Source organism: Nicotiana sylvestris, chromosome 10, assembly GCF_000393655.2.
Source record: "Nicotiana sylvestris chromosome 10, ASM39365v2, whole genome shotgun sequence".
Taxonomy (NCBI): domain Eukaryota; kingdom Viridiplantae; phylum Streptophyta; class Magnoliopsida; order Solanales; family Solanaceae; genus Nicotiana; species Nicotiana sylvestris.
In genome coordinates this window covers 6,980,016-6,998,984 of record NC_091066.1, presented here as the reverse complement: position 1 = coordinate 6,998,984, position 18,969 = coordinate 6,980,016, and the positions used below count along the sequence as shown (strand labels likewise).

Genomic DNA, 18,969 nt, shown 5'->3' with positions numbered 1-18,969 from the left:
ACATAATCATAAATATAGACGTACTTCATTATTTTTCAAATAATAGCTCGTTGTTTTGCCCCAATCATAAGAGGACTTGAAATAAATTTGTAATATCTCTTAACCTATATTGCTATACTGTTTATTTGAAAAAGGAAATATAGAGAAAATTATTATTAAAACTATTCATAGTGAGCCTTCGAAAACAATATCATTTCTAGTGGTCATAAGCATAAAGGAGTTTACTAGTACTTTGTATTCTTCCGAACAAACAAATTAAATATATGTGAAAACATAGGAAGGGAGCCTCGTTTAATTTAACTGGATGAGGTACACCTGTGTCAAGTATTTCTAACATTTACAATTTCACATAGTGATGGCAATAGGGCGGTGCAGGGCGATGCAGGTCTAAAAGTCTGCAGGGCGGGCGGGTTAGAGAGCTCGCGGGTGAGGGGTGGGGCGGGTTTAATTTTTTTTATAAAAAAAAAAAAAGAAATCACATGGTGTGGGGCGCGGGTTCGAAATTTTCACATAGTCTACAGAATAAGAAAAAAAAATTCCAGCCAGAAATTAAAAATCAATCAAATATTGTAGCATTCAATTCGTCTCAAACTCACATATACCATATACTTTCAATTTTGAGTAGAAATATGTTGCGCAACCATTATATTGAGTAGACAATCTCTTCTAATCTATAAATAAAAATTATGAACTCATTGGAAATAGCTAATAAACCAGTGCATACAAGATGTCAGATCACTCTCAAAGTAAAGCGCTTATAACTACAGAGATTGAAATATTCTCGACCAGTATTAAATTTAGAAAAATTGTAGTCTATGTGCACAATATTATCTCAGGTAGAGTCAAACCTCTCTAAAACAGCCTCATTCGTTCTGATATTTTTTGGCTGTTATAGTCAACTGTTGTTATAGAGGACATATATATTATAACATAATATATAAATCGGTTCCGAGAAAAGCTTGATATTTATAGTGAATGATTGTTATATAAGGATGTTGTTTCAGAGATGTCTTGTCGTACTTTAATTAACAAAGAGGTGAGATAACATATCAAAGTAAAGCGCTTGAAAGTGCAACTGATGAAATCTAAAACAATCCAAATTATGGATCTTGAAATCCAGATATCGTGTTATTGGAACATCATGACAAACAAGCCAACAGCGGTGAAACTTATCCTCCAAACTGGAAGAAAGTAGAGGGATCATAATGGAATTGGACAAATCTATCCAAATTAAAACAAACAAATTCAAACACAGGAAGCTAAAATAATGTCGTTGGAACCGACCAGTCACTTAGTTAAAAGGGAAAAGGGGGCCAAACAGTTGGGATCGAAGAATTGATGCCAAAGAGACCAAAACAATTCCTTCCAAAAACATAATTAAAAATAAACATTCGTCTTAATCATATTCATGGAGAATCGAAACCTATTATCAGGGGCAAAACTGAATAGAAATAACAGAGTTATAGCATACGACGAATCATAGGCTCAAAAAAAAAAAAAGTATGAAGGCATGAAATATAAATAAAGCAGACGAATCAAAGGCTTGACCAAAAATTGAACAACAGAATATTTGTAACACCCCGTACATTCGAACTAGGTGTGGATTTGTTAAATAGGTACTAATTTGATATTTTAGACATATGAAGTCCTAGCGGGATGAGTATGGGTGAAGATAGTTGTTTCAGAATCAAGATGAAGTGTGAGGTGCATAAGATTCGGCAAAATTGACTAAGTTTACAAAAGGTCCGTATTTCAGCAGGATGTAGTAAAATCAAGTAAGGAATTTGGAAAAACTCAAAAGATCAAAGTTGTAGCTCTTTGAAATAGCTTTCCAACGATATATTAAGGAGCCTGACGGATCTCTGTACAAAAAGTTATGTACGTTTTACAGAATCTCTGTACAACGTGTGTGTGTGAGTGTGACGGGGTGAGGGGGAAGGGCTGGAGGGGGTGGTCGTTGGGCTAGGGTAAGGGCAACCATGGGAGAGGATTTGGAGGTTTGAAGAAGAAGAAGGTAAGAGAGGGGGCGGATGGGAGTTTTCAACAGTGAAAATTTTTTTGGGTTTTGTTTTTTGAAATGAAAGATAGGGAAATGGGGTGTTGGGTCTTTGGGGTTATGGACTGGGTCGACCCAGTTTGGAATGGACCGGGTCGTAGAGGAAGGTTAGGTATATTTGGGCCTGTGGTTCAAAATTGAAGAAGAGGCCTAATTCCGATTTTCTTTTATATTTTTTGCCCTCTTTTCTTTTACTTCCTAATTAATAAAACTAAAATTCTAAATTAACTTATAAACTAAATTAACTTATAAAAAATACTAATTAATTCCAAATAACTATTATCGCACATTTAAATAGCAATTAACGATAAAATCGCACAATTTAGACGTTAAATGCTAAAAATGCAACGTACATTATTTTTTTATGATTTTCTCATTTTTGTAAAACAAACTTAAATAAATACTAAATGAAAATGCGACATATTTTATATTTTTATTAATTTAAACAAATAAACATGCACAGACAAAAATACAAATAATTATACAAAAATACCACAAAAATACAAACATTGCACATAAAGGAAAATTGTTTTATTTTGAATTTTTGGGAGTAATTCTCATATAGGGCGAAAATCACGTGCTCACAGCTGCCCCTCTTTGTCCGAAAACACGAAGGGTTTTCGTGCAAAGATAAAGTGAGCGGATACGAGCGATTTTTGCCCGTTCGAGTACTCCGTGTGAAGCATTTTTTTTGAAAGATTTGACCGAACCTTTGCTTCAGAGGTTTTCTACATATCGTGGGCTAAACAGGAATTAGGTCAATGTAGTTCGGGAAGTTTTAGTAGCTGGGACTACCATGAGACTGCAATGTTACTGCCGTTGCATGCTACTTTTACTGTTTGCTGACCTCCTTATTACATCATGCTTAAAGAAAAATCATGAAGTTATGCTAGACTACGGATTACAAAATCTCTTCATTTGTTCTTGATGCCTTGCTTTCTTGTTGGCTTGTGTCAATTCCGGTGCTTCTTTCTTCCGAGAACTGAAGGGGATGACACCGGCCTCTTGCTTTCCTGAATCACCAGTTTGCATCCCTTATTAAATACGCTGGGGATATGTCTTCCTTCATTAAGCTTTGTTATGCTGGGCATAATTTAATGTTCACAGGTTGCTTCTTTCAAGACGCGTCTTTTCTTCCTTTTGACTCATGCGCTTGAACTGTGCTGGGACCTCTTGTTGCAACATTCTGCTTTCCGGTGCTGGGGATATTCCCTTGTTATACAGGTGGGCGCCTAATGGTAAAGACATGAAATGTATTCCCTTGTTATACAGGTGGGCGCCTAATGGTAAAGACATGAAATGTATTCCCTTGTTATACAGGTGGGCGCCTAATGGTAAAGACATGAAATGTATTCCCTTGTTATACAGGTGGGCGCCTAATGGTAAAGACATGAAATGTATTCCCTTGTTATACAGGTGGGCGCCTAATGGTAAAGACATGAAATGTATTCCCTTGTTATACAGGTGGGCGCCTAATGGTAAAGACATGAAATGTATTCCCTTGTTATACAGGTGGGCGCCTAATGGTAAAGACATGAAATGTATTCCCTTGTTATACAGGTGGGCGCCTAATGGTAAAGACATGAAATGTATTCCCTTGTTATACAGGTGGGCGCCTAATGGTAAAGACATGAAATGTATTCCCTTGTTATACAGGTGGGCGCCTAATGGTAAAGACATGAAATGTATTCCCTTGTTATACAGGTGGGCGCCTAATGGTAAAGACATGAAATGTATTCCCTTGTTATACAGGTGGGCGCCTAATGGTAAAGACATGAAATGTATTCCCTTGTTATACAGGTGGGCGCCTAATGGTAAAGACATGAAATGTATTCCCTTGTTATACAGGTGGGCGCCTAATGGTAAAGACATGAAATGTATTCCCTTGTTATACAGGTGGGCGCCTAATGGTAAAGACATGAAATGTATTCCCTTGTTATACAGGTGGGCGCCTAATGGTAAAGACATGAAATGTATTCCCTTGTTATACAGGTGGGCGCCTAATGGTAAAGACATGAAATGTATTCCCTTGTTATACAGGTGGGCGCCTAATGGTAAAGACATGAAATGTATTCCCTTGTTATACAGGTGGGCGCCTAATGGTAAAGACATGAAATGTATTCCCTTGTTATACAGGTGGGCGCCTAATGGTAAAGACATGAAATGTATTCCCTTGTTATACAGGTGGGCGCCTAATGGTAAAGACATGAAATGTATTCCCTTGTTATACAGGTGGGCGCCTAATGGTAAAGAATAACTTGAATTTGTTTCCTCGATTCTCCGAGAAAATTTTCACTTGTGGCAAAAATATTTCTGCCCCAGTTCTGGGGATCTTTCTTATGGCGTGTCTTTCGGCCATCATCAACACTTTATTTTCCTGTTCAAATCAAAGAAAATTTAGTTAGTTTTTTTTTTTACAATATGGCGAGTGGTCATGTCACTCCTGATGGGGATGATTGGTCCCTTCCCCTTATTCCTGCTTGGCGTTCCCAAAACTTGTTGGTGATGATGTTATTCGCTGGGGATAACATTCTGCTGGGGATGGTTTTCCATTTATCCCTTCCCCGTTCTGTATCTCAAAACTTGCTGGGGGTTATTTTGCTGAAGATGGATTTTCCTTTCTTCATTTACCACTCTGTGTTGTCCGACCACCTCGGAACTTGTTTCGATATTCGATCGGAGTCCTGCTGGGGATCCTCTTGGAACTTTGCCCACAATTTCCTCAACATGTTTTTTTTTCCGGTTCTTCCCCGTACTTTCCTTGCCATTTTAGACCAATATTATTCGGCCTGGCAACCAACGTCTTTTGTCTTATTGCCTTGTCTCTGGCCTGCCTTCTTCACATTTTACGTTGTACTATTTTGGCAACTGGTAGTAAGCTCTGAAAGACCTTTCTCAAAAATAAATTTCTGGAAAAAGTCTTTCAAACAAAGAAATAAAAAGATAGAAAAAGAGAAAATCTTTCTGAACAAATGATGGGAAAAAGAAAAGAAATGAACTTATCTGGGTGGTATAACCGATTCCAATGATCATGTTGTGCATTCCGGATTAATCAACCCAGTCTATTTGTGTCGATCAATCTTTTTGATGTCTTCACTTGCTGGGGATAAATAGGTGCCCATCTCTTTGCAAAAATGCGGATCCTTTCCGCCAATCTATCTTGTCGCCTCATAGTGCCCTTTGAGGGGTTTCCACTAATAAGACTTTCTCATTTCTCACAGCTCTTGTCGCCTTATGGTGCCTGTGAAGGTTTTCACTGATAAGACTCTCTCATTTTGTTTTTCTCAGCTTATGTCGCCTTATGGTGCCTGTGAAGGTTTTCACCGATAAGACTCTCTCATCTTATTTTCTCAGCTGAGGATTGGAGTGTTGCCGATAAGATTTTCTCTGCTGGGAATTCTTATGGCTATCAATTCTTTCAACTCATGATCCTTATTCAGTTAGGGACCAACGTGTTATTCTCGGCTTTCATTTGCATATCTTGGCACCTCTCGGATACTGATCGGGAGGTCTTTTTTGGACATCAGCATGGGTTTTATGTGGGGCTTAAAAGATTCAAAATAACTTTGATGGGTGAAACATTACAGCTCTTGGAATCAAAACCTTTTTTTTCAAAATTTTAAACATAACTTCTGCCCCAGTTTCTTGCTTGGGGAATTTTTGACTTTTGTTACATTACGACCGAGCCGTGAGGCGCCTACGTATCCTCTTTGAGGAATCAGGTCGAACGTAGTTCACTCGACTCCTTTGTTTTTCTTGCGACCTTCCTCTTTTTTTTTTTATTTATTATTATTTTCTCTTTTTTCATTTTTTCTTTTTCATTAATGATTCCAAGATAGGGGTATAAAAGGATAAGTAAGGCTCAAAGGGGTAAAGCAAAGGTTAAAAGTGTTTGGATAGAAGAAAGAATTGCCTCCGTCATTTCATTATCCGATAAGCACCAAGTACATACAAAATAAACAACAAAAGAAATTACACATAATATCTTTTGACTGCATCAGAATTGATAGCCATGTCGATGCATCTTCCTTCGACATCTGTCAAACGTAAAGCGCCGTTGGATAATACTCTAGATACAATATACGGCCCTTACCAATTCAGGGCGAACTTGCCTTTTGCCTTGATCTGATGTGGGAGGATCCGTTTCAATACTTGCTGCCCTACTTCAAATTTCCTAGGGCGCACCTTCTTATTGTATGCTCTTGCCATTCTCTTCTGATATAACTGGCCATGGCATACTGCTGCCAATCTTTTTTCATCAATTAAATTCAACTGCTCCAGTCGGGCTTTGACCCATTCATCATCATCAATCCCGGCCTTAGCGACAATTCGAAGGGATGGAATCTCAAATTCTGCCGGTATCACTGCTTCCGTTCCGTATACCAACGAATAAGGAGTTGCACCTACTGATGTACGAACAGTAGTGCGATAACCCAACAATGCAAACGGTAGCTTTTCATGCCACTGTCTGGACCCTTCTACCATCTTCCTCAAATTTTTTTTTATATTTTTGTTGGCTGCCTACACTACACCATTCGCCTTGGGACGATACAGGGTGGAATTACGATGTGTAATCTTGAAATGCTGACATACTTTTTTCATCAAATTGCTGTTAAGATTAGCACCGTTGTCCGTGATGATCACCTTCGGGATCCCAAATCTACAGATGATATGGGAATGGACAAAATCCACCACCGCCTTTTTGGTCACTGACTTGAAAGTCTTGGCCTCCACCCATTTGGTGAAATAATCTATGGTTACCAGAATGAACCTGTGACCGTTTGAAGCTGCCGGCTCAATGGGTCCAATGACATCCATGCCCAACACCACAAATGGACATGGCGCTGACATTGTATGTAATTCTGTCGGCGGAGAATGAATCAGATATCCGTGTATCTGACACTGATGGCATTTTCGCACGAAACTGATACAATCATGCTCCATGGTGAGCCAATAATATCCCGCACGCAGAATCTTCTTTGCCAATACATACCCGCTCATATGGGGCCCACAGACTCCAGCATGTATCTCTGTCATCACTGTCGTGGCTTGACTAGCATCTATACATCTCAGCAATCCCAAATCTGGGGTTCTTTTGTACAGCACTCCTCCACTGAGGAAGAATCCATTTGACAATCGCCGAATGGCTCTTTTTGATCTCCGGTGGCCTGCTCCGGGTATATCCCCATCCTGAGGTATTCCTTGATGTCATAAAACCATGGCTCGCCATCCACTTCTTCCTCTATCATGTTGCAATAAGCATGTTGATCACGAACCTGAATATGCAACGGGTCAACATGGATCTTGTCTGGATGGTGCAACATCGATGCTAAAGTGTCCAAGGCATCGACAACCTCATTGTGAACTCTCGGGATGTGTCTGAACTCCACTGATTGAAATCGCTTGCTCAGATCATGCAAACATTGTCGATATGGTACAAGCTTTAAATCCCGAGTTTCCCATTCACCCTGGATCTTATGTACCAGAAGGTCCGAGTCTCCCAAGACCAAGACTGGGCATTAGATACGTATGGCATTCGATAGAAACAGAAGGTTAACTATTGGTCTAAGCTTCATGGCACGATCTAGAGTAGAAAGAAGTGAGACAATGCTGAATATCTTGGTAGTTAACCATTTATATAAGTGGTTGGCACATACATATAAAGGAAACTCCACTGGATACGGCTTCATAGACTCCCTAAGACTCTTGAACCTAGTGCTCTGATACCAAGCTTTATCACACCCCGAACCTGGGCCTGGACATAACATGACACCTGATGCCTGACTACATGCGGCCGAGCAAACTAACTGGCTAGCTAAATCAACATGTGATATTATAACATACTAAACGCGGAAGATAAACTAACACATGCTGATATACTAAAAGTCTGAATGATATAAATCAATGTGCGAAAATACTAATACAATTCTGAAACATATTTGTAGCCAACATTATAAAACATAAAATGCCTGTGACTCTGTCTAACTATTACTCTAGTCTATGAAGCCTCTAATGAAGTACTGAAAATACTAACTACATGTAAATACTGAAAGACTGTAAAGTAATGATAATGTCCCGAAAGAACTGGGGATCACCAAATATCTGGTACAAGAATCCTAGTGCTCTGAATCATCAACCTGTAAATCATGATCTGCATCGTGAGATGCAGGCCCCAGGCAAAAGGGACATGTAAGGCCTCGTGAAAACTTGTACTCAAAACCTGGTAGCTCGTGGTGCCAAGTCCCGAATATATGTTAGGAATGTGTAAAATTCAAGCTCGCCGCGGTTCGAACCTTTTTGGTACTGATTTATGTTATAAAAAGTCAAGAAATACTGTTTTCCAGAAAATGCAATTCTACGGTCTAGAATGCGGTTACATAACAAATATGCGGATTGCATAATCGCCGCAAAGTGAGTAAGTGTGTTGGTCAAATTGGAGGTTAAATATGCGGACCAATATGCGATCGCATAACGGATATGCGGACCGCATAGTCGTCGCATATTTCCCATGGGATTTTGTGAGGGGCAGTTCTGCGGTGCAATATACGACCGCATAATGGGTATGCGGACCGCATTTCTGCCGCATACCCAGGCAGTGTGTTCAGATTTTGGGAGCACTTTTGCGGTCCATTCTGCGGACCTCATTTCCACTCTGCGATCGCATACCTAACTCGGGCTCCTATTTTTCTAAATTTTAAACTCGACCCCTTCTTCAATAAAACACCCCAACCCCTCATTTTAACATATTTTCTGAACAAAACTAGAGAGAGAAAAGAGAGAATTCTTGAGAGATAAAGTCCTACCTTCATCAATTTGATTCTTCAAAGTCACTCGGGCCGGGGAATTTCACGTAATTGTCTTCATCTCCGTTCTTGCAGGTAAAATCCCCAACCCTTTTTCATTGTTTTCAGATTTAAACAAAAAGGGGGATTCTCATGCATTAATTCTTGAAAATGGAAGTTGAGATACATATGCATGTCCTTTAAAACCTAGAATCTAGCAAGAGGAATTGGGTAGAACTAAAGATTTGCAAAAGAGGGGTTGATAAACTAAGTAAGTTCGGGTTGAGTTTGTGAACTTCAATTCTAAGTTATATGTGTTAACTTGTAAACTGAATTGACGGTACTAGGTTGTTGGTGAATTGGAAATAGAAGCGAAAAAAAGGGAATTCGACTCCAGGTATGTAAGGCTAACTTTAACCTTTGTAAAGTCACCCTATTTGGTGTACGAGTAATTGGTATGTGTTACTTCCGTGGACTATCTGCGAATTCTTGTGATTAATATGCCTTGAACGTTGTTGGTTAAGTCTCCCGATATAATAGTGTAAGTAAATGGAAACAAACCAAGTGTGTGTGTGTGTATGTATGAGTGTGTTTATGTGGTAAGAGTTGTGTAACAAATGATGGAAAGAAATCGTACTTGATGAAATTGAAACAACGATGGTAATATCATCCGTGACTTGTTGTAGGCAACTATCGTTGTAACTTGAATTATATACGGGTTGTTGTATATGATGGAATTGGTATTGATGTTTATGAAAATTCTTGCGAATTGTTGTTGTTGTGAAATGATATTCTGGATGGCCTGAAGCCATGTGATTTAACTGTGATTTGTTGTTGTTGTATGAAATTGTAATTGTCCGGTGGAATCGGGTTGCGCGTCGCAACACGAAGTTATAAGGTGTGGGTTGTGATGATAAGGGTGGCCGAGGTAATAAGGTGGCCGAGGTAATAAGGTGTGGGTTGTGGTGATAAGGGTGGCCGAGGTAATAAGCGTGGAAAAGTGATCGAAATCACTACTGAAATGAAAATATGTGAAAGTTGTGAAACCATTGATGTGATGAAAAAATGTTGGAGGGGGAAAAGGAGAGATTGTGGAGTTTGCTTGGCTTTGGTTGTTCCTTTCATGTGCAATTTATTGTTGATTCTATTACTGTTGTTATCTGTGCATTTCTTGATTTTACTTGGGGTAAAGTTTGTTCATACATACCAGTACAATTCAAATGTACTAACGTCCCTTTTTCCAAGGACGCTACATTCGTTTTATGATTGTAGGTGGTTCCATAATAGGTACTCCAGCCCACCAACAGTAGCACTCCTTCACCTCCCGTCAACTGAATTGGTGAGCCCCTTTCCTCTCGGGGCCTGCGTGGCTCATGCTGCTTTTCCTCCCGGAAATTTTATTTTGGTTTTTGCGTAAGGTATAGCCGAAGCCTTGTTACCAGCAAGTATTTTAACACTCTTTTTATCTCTAGAGACTCCGTAGACAGGAAATGTGGGTTATGTACTTATGTATTTTGGGCAGTACTACTTGTAAACCACGTTAAGTAACTATGTATGTTATGTAAATCTCGTAAGAATGTGTTTAAATTATAAATGACTATTTCACTTGGTTATTGGGTAATGGAAACGCGGGATATCACATGGAATAGGAAAGGCACCCAGGTCCGCCTGGTTGGGGTCGGGCGCCGGTCGGGCTCCCTGGTTTTTGGGGCGTGACAAACTTGGTATCAGAGCCTAAGGTTTTAGAGTGTCCTAGGATGTCTCGGAGCCGTGTCTAGTAGAGTCCTTCATTTCGGTGTGTTGTCGACCACATCTATAAGTTGGAGGCTACATGGGCATTTAGGAAGTTACCTTCTTCTTTGTTGCTCTATATCATGCGGTGAAGTGAAAAGTGGAAGTATTTACATCTAACTCGAGCTTTGTTCCAATTTTTCAGTAATGGCACCTAAGAAGAGAGCTAGACTCAGCCTCGGGGCCAATGCCACCCCAAGTGTGGCTACGAATCATGTACCTGATGCCGTGGGTGAGATTGACTCCCCGGTCTTGAATCTGCCTGGCCCATCTATTCCAGATCCAAGTGTTCCTGTTCCAGCTGCGGCAGAGGGTGCTGATATCCCTCCCACTGATATTCCTGATCTTGATGCAATTCCATCTTTCGGTCCCGGGGTTTCTGACGGGGACCTTAGAGGAGCCATCCATATGTTGACCCAGTTAGTGGCCGCTCAGGCCCAGAGATCTCATGGTGCCCCTGCGCCCCCCAGTGGACAGGGAGATTCCGCCAGCTCCAGAGTCAACCAATTTCTGCGGTTGGCCCCTTCAGAGTTCACGGGCACAGACCCAGAGTCCAATCCGCAGGATTTCCTTGATGAAATGTATAAGACCCTTCGAGTGATGAAGGCTACAGAGACGAAGGGGGTTGAGTTGGCTTCATACAGGTTGAGGGGAGCAACATATTCGTGGTTCGAGATGTGGGAGGATTCCCGTGGGGAGGGAAGACCTCCGGCTAGATGGGATAAGTTTGTAGATACATTCATCGACCACTTCTTACCTGCCGAGACAATGGCAGCCCGTGCCACAGAGTTTGAGGTCCTCAAGCAGGGCAGTATGAGTGTTTGGGAGTACCACATGGAGTTTGTGAGGTTGTCCAAGTATGCTCCTCAGTTGGTGTCGACCATGGATGCTCGAGTTCGGCGACTCGTTCAGGGTCTTAGTCCTTTGGTGGTGAACGAGACTGCTACAGCGGCCTTACACTCAGATATGAATTATGGGAAGATTGTGGGATTCTCTCAGGCCACAGAGGCTAGGAAGTTGAAAATACGGGCAGAAAGGGAGAGTAGCAGCAGGGCCCGATCAACGGGTCACTCAGGGAGACCAGTTTCGGGGAGAGGGCCATCAGGGCCATCCCGGTCATATGCCCAGTCCTCAGCAAGCGCACCGCCATCTGTGCACAGTTATCAGCAAAGGAGTCACTTGAGGTCAGGTTCAGACAGTAGGAGACCCCATCATTCCGGTCGTCCAGGAGGGAGATCACAACAGCAGGGGAGGGCTTCATGCCCCAAGTGTGGGAGGTTCCATTTTGAGACTTGTTATTTGGATATTCCGGTGTGTTATAGATGCGGGATGAGAGGTCATATCCAGCGGGACTGCCGTGCGCCCAGTTATGGCATGGGTAGGGGATTTGCTCAGTCATCCGGTTCTTCAGTCCACATCATTCGTGCTTCCTCCAGCCCCAGCAGGGTGCGGTGTAGTTAGGGGCGGGGCTCGTGGTAGAGGTGTACCCAGTCGGTTTTACGCCTTGAGTGGTCGCCAGAGTGCAGAGGCCTCCCCAGATGCTGCTACAGGTATCTTGTCTGTTTAGGCCATTGATTGTTATGCTCTTATTGATCCGGGGTCCTCTTTGTCTTATGTCACGCAATTCATTGCTTCAAGTTTCGGGCTAGAACCCGAACAGCTTCATGAGCCATTCTCTGTATCGACTCCGGTTGGTGATTCTATCACACCCACGCGAGTTTATAGGAATTGTGTTGTCATGGTATGTGGTCGTGCTACCACGGCCGATCTTATTGAGCTTGAAATGGTGGATTTTGATGTGATTATGGGAATGGACTGGCTTTATTCGTGCTTTGCTAAACTTGACTGCCGAACGAGAGTCATGAGGCTTGAGTTCCCTAATGAGTCAGTTATTGAGTGGAAGGGAAATGGTATAGTGCCGAAAGGTAGGTTTATTTCCTACCTTAAGGCTTCAAAGATGATTAGGAAGGGGTGTATCTACCATTTGGTCCGGGTGGCGGACACCACTTCAGAAGTGTCTGTCCCCGAGTCCATGCCAGTCGTGAATGAGTTTCTTGAAGTGTTTCCGGACGAGCTTCTAGGGATCCTGCCAGATAGGGAGATTGATTTCGGTATTGATGTATTGCCAGATATGCAACCGATATCTATTCCACCATACAGAATGGCGCCAGTGGATTTAAGGGAGTTAAAGGAACAGCTGAAGGATTTATTAGAAAAAGGGTTCATACGGCCAAGTGTGTCACCGTGGGGTGCCCCGGTTCTTTTTGTCAGAAAGAAGGATGGGTCGCTCCGGATGTGTATTGATTGTTGGCAGCTTAACAAGGTCACCATCAAGAATAAATATCCTTCACCTCGGATAGATGATTTGTTCGACCAATTGCAAGGTGCGAGGTTCTTTTCCAAAATTGATCTACGGTCCGGGTATCACCAATTGAAGATCAGAGAACAGGATATTCCTAAGACTACTTTCAGAACTCGCTATGGTCACTTTGAATTCTTGGTCATGTCTTTTGGTCTAACCAACACCCCGACAGCTTTCATGGATCTTATGAATCGGGTCTTCAATCTATTTCTAGACTCTTTTGTAATTGTTTTCATTGATGACATCCTTGTTTATTCGCGGAGCCGGGAGGATCATGCCGATCACCTCAGGGCAGTTCTGCAGACCCTTTATCAGCACCAGCTGTATGCTAAATTTTCAAAATGTGAATTTTGGTTGGAGTCCGTTACCTTTCTGGGCCATGTTGTTTCCAGTAAAGGGATTCAGGTGAATCCCCAGAAGATTGCAGCAACAAAAAATTGGCCTAGACCCATGACCCCGACGGAGATCCGTAGCTTCTTGGGTTTAGCGGGGTATTATCGGAGGTTTGTGGAGGGATTCTCTACCCTCGCCTTCCCTTTGACTAAGTTGACGCAGAAAGCATTTAAGTTCCAATGGTCCGACGCTTGTGAGAAAAGTTTTCAGGAATTGAAGTCGAGATTGACCTTGGGGCCGATATTGACCTTGCCGGAAGGCATGAAAGGATTTGTGGTTTATTGCAATGCCTCCAGGGTCGGTTTGTGGTGTGTGTTGATGCAACATGGGAAGGTTATAACGTATGCTTCGAGGCAACTCAAGAATCACAAGAAGAATTATCCGATGCATGATTTGGAGCTTGCGGCAGTTGTATTTGCCTTGAAAATATGGAGGCATTATCTTTATGGGGTCCATGTGGATGTGTTCTCGGACCACAAGAGTCTCCAATATTTGTTCAAGCAGAAGCAGTTGAATTTAAGGCAGCGGCGGTGGTTAGAATTGATCAAGTATTATGAAATGGATATTTTATACCATCCAGGGAAGGCGAATGTGGTGGCCGACGCTCTCAATCGAAAGTCCATGAGTAGTTTGGCTCATTTGGGAGCGGATCAGAGGCCTTTGGCTCAAGAGTTTTATCAATTGGCCAGTCTGGGGGTTTGTATTTCGACCTCAGACGAGGGGAAGGTTATGGTGCGTAATGGAGCAGAATTGTCACTTGTAGCGGAAATCAAGGAAAAACAGCTCATTGATCCAGCATTAGCACAGATAAAGGAGGCAGTTTTGAATAACAAGACTTCAACATTTTCACTCGGTGGTAAGGATGGTGTATTACGAATTCAAGGTAGGCTATATGTTCCAGATGTGGATAATCTTCAGGGGAGGGTAATGGCGGAGGCTCATAATTCCAGGTATTCTGTGCACCCAGGGTCTATGAAAATGTACCGTGATCTCAAGGAAATTTATTGGTGGAATGGTATGAAGAGGGGTGTGGCGGACTTTGTATCTAAATGTCCGAATTGTCAGCAAGTAAAAGCTAAGCACCAGCGGCCCGGTGGGTTAACCCAGTTTATGGAAATACCAATGTGGAAACGAGAGATGATCAACATGGATTTCGTGGTAGGGTTACCTCGCACTCAGTGCAAGTTCGACTCAATTTGGGTAATAGTGGATCGACTCACCAAATCAGCTCACTTCTTGCCAGTCAAGTCCACAGATACTGCAGAACAATATGCTCAATTGTATATCAATGAAATAGTAAGGCATCATGGCACTCCACTTTCTATTATCTCAGATCGAGGGGCCTAGTTCACAGCTAATTTTTGGAAGAAATTTCAGCAAGGTTTGGGTACTCAGGTGAATCTCAGCACGGCTTTCCATCCGCAGACTGATAGTCAAGCGGAGCGGACTATTCAGACGCTTGAAGATATGTTACGGGCTTGTGTCTTGGATTTCAAAGGTAATTGGGATGATCACTTGCCACTTATAGAATTTGCTTACAATAACAGCTTTCATGTTAGCATTCAAATGGCCCCATTTGAGGCATTGTACGGGAGGAGATGTAGGTCTCCGATTGGATGGTTCGAAGTGATTTAGGGCTAGATCTCGTGCACCAGGCTATGGAAAAAGTTAAGATCATTCCGGAAAGGATGAAAGCTGCTCAGAGTCGCCAGAAATCTTATGCGTACATTCGTCGAAGAAAATTGGAATTCCAAGTAGATGATTGGGTGTTCTTAAGGGTATCTCCTATGAAGGGAGTCATGCGATTTGGGAAGAAAGAAAAGTTGACTCCTAGATATGTCGGCCTGTATCAGGTCATTCAAAGGATAGGACAGGTGGCTTATAGACTGGAATTGCCCCCGGAAATGTCATTAGTGCACCCGTTGTTCCATGTGTCTATGTTAAAGAAAGTGGTTGGAGACCCATCCACCATCGTGCCTATCGAGGCTATCAAGGTCAATGAAGAGTTATCATATGAAGAAATTCCGGTCGCTATTCTTGATAGGCAAGTCCGCAAATTGAGAAACAAGGAAGTTTCTTCAGTTAAAGTGCTATGGCGAAGTCAACAAGTCGAGGAAGCCACATGGGAAGCGGAACGTGAAATGAAAGAAAAATATCCCCATCTGTTTGAACAAGTCTAGTAGTGATCGTGCGAACTCTTGTCTCTAAGTGAACTGATGTTGTGTTCAATATGGCGCGAAGACACCCCATATTTTTCCCTAAATGCTTTACTATTGTAACTCCTCAAGTTGTGCAATAATTGTATGTGTCGTAATTATTTGAGTCATGCACAAGCCCCTTTTTGGTAAATGAAAGTTTTTCAAGAACTCATGTGATAAGTGAATGATTAAAGGCAGTGTAGATTGGTAATGATTAATTGGAGTACGTATAGTGTATTGAAGTGGTTGAATTTTATGGAACTCATTGAAGTGACCAAATTATGTGCAGGTGTTGAGGTAATGAATTGTATACCAGTTGTAGGGATGATAGGGATAGCGTAATGGTGCTTGGAAATAGTGTTTTGGGGGCTCTTTGATCGTAGATAAGTCTAATTACAAAGGAAACTCTGGCAAAATTTTTTTCAAAAAAATTGGGAGTTTGCATATCATGTTTTCAAACCAACCGATTTACAAAATCCTCATTCGAGGACGAATGATTTTAAGTGGGGGAGGATGTAAGGCCCCGTGAAAACTTGTACTCAAAACCTAGTAGCTCGTGGTGCCAAGTCCCGAATATATGTTAGGAATGTGTAAAATTCAAGCTCTCCGCGGTTCGGACCTTTTTGGTATTGATTTATGTTATAAAAAGTCAAGAAATACTGTTTTCCAGAAAATGCAATTCTGCGGTCTAGAATGCGGTTGCATAACAGATATGCGGACCGCATAATCGCCGCAAAGTGTAAGTGTGTTGGTCGAATTGGAGGTTAAACATGCAGACCAATATGCGATCGCATAACGGGTATGCGGACCGCATAGTCGTCGCATATTTCCCTTGGGATTTTGTGAGGGGCAGTTCTGCGGTGCACTATGCGACCGCATAATGGGTATGCGGACCGCATTTCTGCCGCATACCCAGGCAGTGTGTTCAGATTTTGGGAGCACTTTTGCGGTCCATTCTGCGGACCTCATTTCCACTCTGCGATCGCAAAGTGCGATCGCATACCTAACTCGGGCTCCTATTTTTCTAAATTTTAAACTGGACCCCTTCTTCAATAAAACACCCCAACCCCTCATTTTAACATATTTTCTGAACAAAACTAGAGAGAGGGAAGAGAGAATTCTTGAGAGATAAAGTCCTACCTTCATCAATTTGATTCTTCAAAGTCACTCGGGCCGGGGAATTTCAAGTAATTGTCTTCATCTCCGTTCTTGCAGGTAAAATCCCCAACCCTTTTTCATTGTTTCCAGATTTAGACAAAAAGGGGGATTCTCATGCGTTAATTCTTTAAAATGGAAGTTGATATACATATGCATGTCCTTTAAAACCTAGAATCTAGTAAGAGGAATTAGGTAGAACTAAAGATTTTCAAAAGAGGGGTGGATAACCTAAGTAAGTTCGGGTTGAGTTTGTGAACTTCAATTCTAAGTTATATTTGTTAACTTGTGAACTAGATTGACGGTACTAGGTAGTTGGTGAATTGAAAATAGAAGCGAGAAAAAGGGAATTCAATTCCAGGTATGTAAGGCTAACTTTAACCTTTGTAAAGTCACCCTGTTTGGTGTACGAGTAATTGGTATGTGTTACTTACGTGGACTATCTGCGAATTCTTGTGATTAATATGCCTTGAACGTTGTTGGTTAAGTCTCCCGATATAATGGTGTAAGTAAATGGAAACAAACCAAGTGTGTGTGTGTGTGTGTATGAGTGTGTTTATGTGGTAAGAGTTGTGTAACAAATGATGGGAAAATCGTAATTGATGAAATTGAAACAACGATGATAATATCATCCGTGACTTGTTGTAGGAAACTATCGTTGTAACTTGAATTATATACGGGTTGTTGTATATGATGGAATTGGTATTGATGTTTATGAAAATTCTTGTGAATTGTTGTTGTTGTGAAATGATATTCTGGATGGCCTGAAGCCATGTGATTTAACTGTGAACTGCTGTTGTTGTATGAAATTGTAATTGTCCGGTGGGATCGGGTTGCGTGCCGCAACACGAAGTTATTAGGTGTAGGTTGTGGTGATAAAGGTGGCCGAGGTAATAAGGATGGCCGAGGTAATAAGGTGTGGGTTGTGGTGATAAGGGTGGCCGAGGTAATAAGGGTGGTCGAGGTAATAAGGGTGGAAAAGTGATCGAAATCACTACTGAAATGAAAATATGTGAAAGTTGTGAAACCATTGATGTGATGAAAAAATGTTGGAGGGGGAAAAGGAGAGATTGTGGAGTTTGGTTGGCTTTGGTTGTTCCTTTCATGTGCATTTAATTGTTTATTCTATTACTGTTGTTATCTGTGCATTTCTTGATTTTACTTGGGGTAAAGTTTGTTCATACATACCAGTATAATTCAAATGTACGGACGTCCCTTTTGTCGGGGATGCTACATTCGTGTTATGATTGTAGGTGGTTCCAAAACAGGTACTCCAGCCCACCGACAGTAGCACTCCTTCACCTCCCGTCAGCTGAATTGGTGAGCCCCTTTCCTCTCGGGGCCCTGCGTGGCTCATGCCGCTTTTCCTCCCGGAAATTTTATTTTGGTTTTTGCGTAAGGTATATCCGGAGCCTTGTTATCGGCAAGTACTGTAACACTCTTTTGTATCTCTAGAGGCTCCGTAGACAGGAAATGTGGGCTATGTACTTATGTATTTTGGGCAGTACAACTTGTAAACCACGTTAAGTAACTATGTATGTTATGTAAATCTCGTAATAATGTGTTTAAATTATAAATGACTATTTCACTTGGTTAATGGGTAATGGAAATGCGCGGTATCACGTGGAATAGGAAAGGCACCCAGGTCCGCCTGGCTGGGGTTACCTGGTCGGGCACCGGTCGCGCCCCCCGGTTTTTGGGGCGCGACAGGACGTCAGTACATTTGAATTGCACTGGTATGTAAAGCAACTGAAAGAAAGAATTATAAATGCTGAAACTGAAACTAAGATGATAACTGAGAATTGATAATTGATAACTGAAATGATAGCTATTGAAACTGAAACTGAAATGATTACTGATAATTGATAACTGGTAAATGAAATGATAACTGATAATTGAACCGAACAAAGGAAGTAAGGATATGAATACTCCCTCTTCTGAATGAGAAACAACCTGTTTATCTGAATAAGCTACAGCCTCAGGCCCAATATATATGTGCACAAGCTACGACCTCAGGCCCAAGTATACGTATACATAACTACGGCCTCAGGCCCAAAAATACATAAAGTATAAACTACGGCCTCGGGCCCAAACATGCATAAAGCATAAACTACGGGCTCAGGCCAAAGTATGCATAAAACATATAAACTACGTGCTCAGACCCAAATACAAGTATTCAACATTCAGGAACTGAGAATCATAATGAAATACATGATGTTCAAATACTGAACC

General features: G+C 41.6%; 2 protein-coding genes across 2 annotated transcripts; both read left to right on the top strand.

The window, feature by feature from the left end:
• The first annotated feature begins 10,776 nt into the window (after positions 1–10,776).
• On the top strand, positions 10,777–14,731 carry LOC138878965 (uncharacterized). The gene is made up of 3 exons (XM_070158532.1): positions 10,777–11,940; positions 12,197–12,863; positions 13,965–14,731. The coding sequence occupies exons 1-3, from the start codon at positions 10,777–10,779 to the stop codon at positions 14,729–14,731; spliced, it is 2,598 nt and encodes an 865-aa protein (XP_070014633.1).
• A 269-nt stretch (positions 14,732–15,000) lies between these two features.
• On the top strand, positions 15,001–15,564 carry LOC138878964 (uncharacterized). The gene has a single exon (XM_070158531.1). It carries the CDS (start codon positions 15,001–15,003, stop codon positions 15,562–15,564), a length of 564 nt encoding a protein of 187 aa, XP_070014632.1.
• Positions 15,565–18,969: the final 3,405 nt, after the last annotated feature.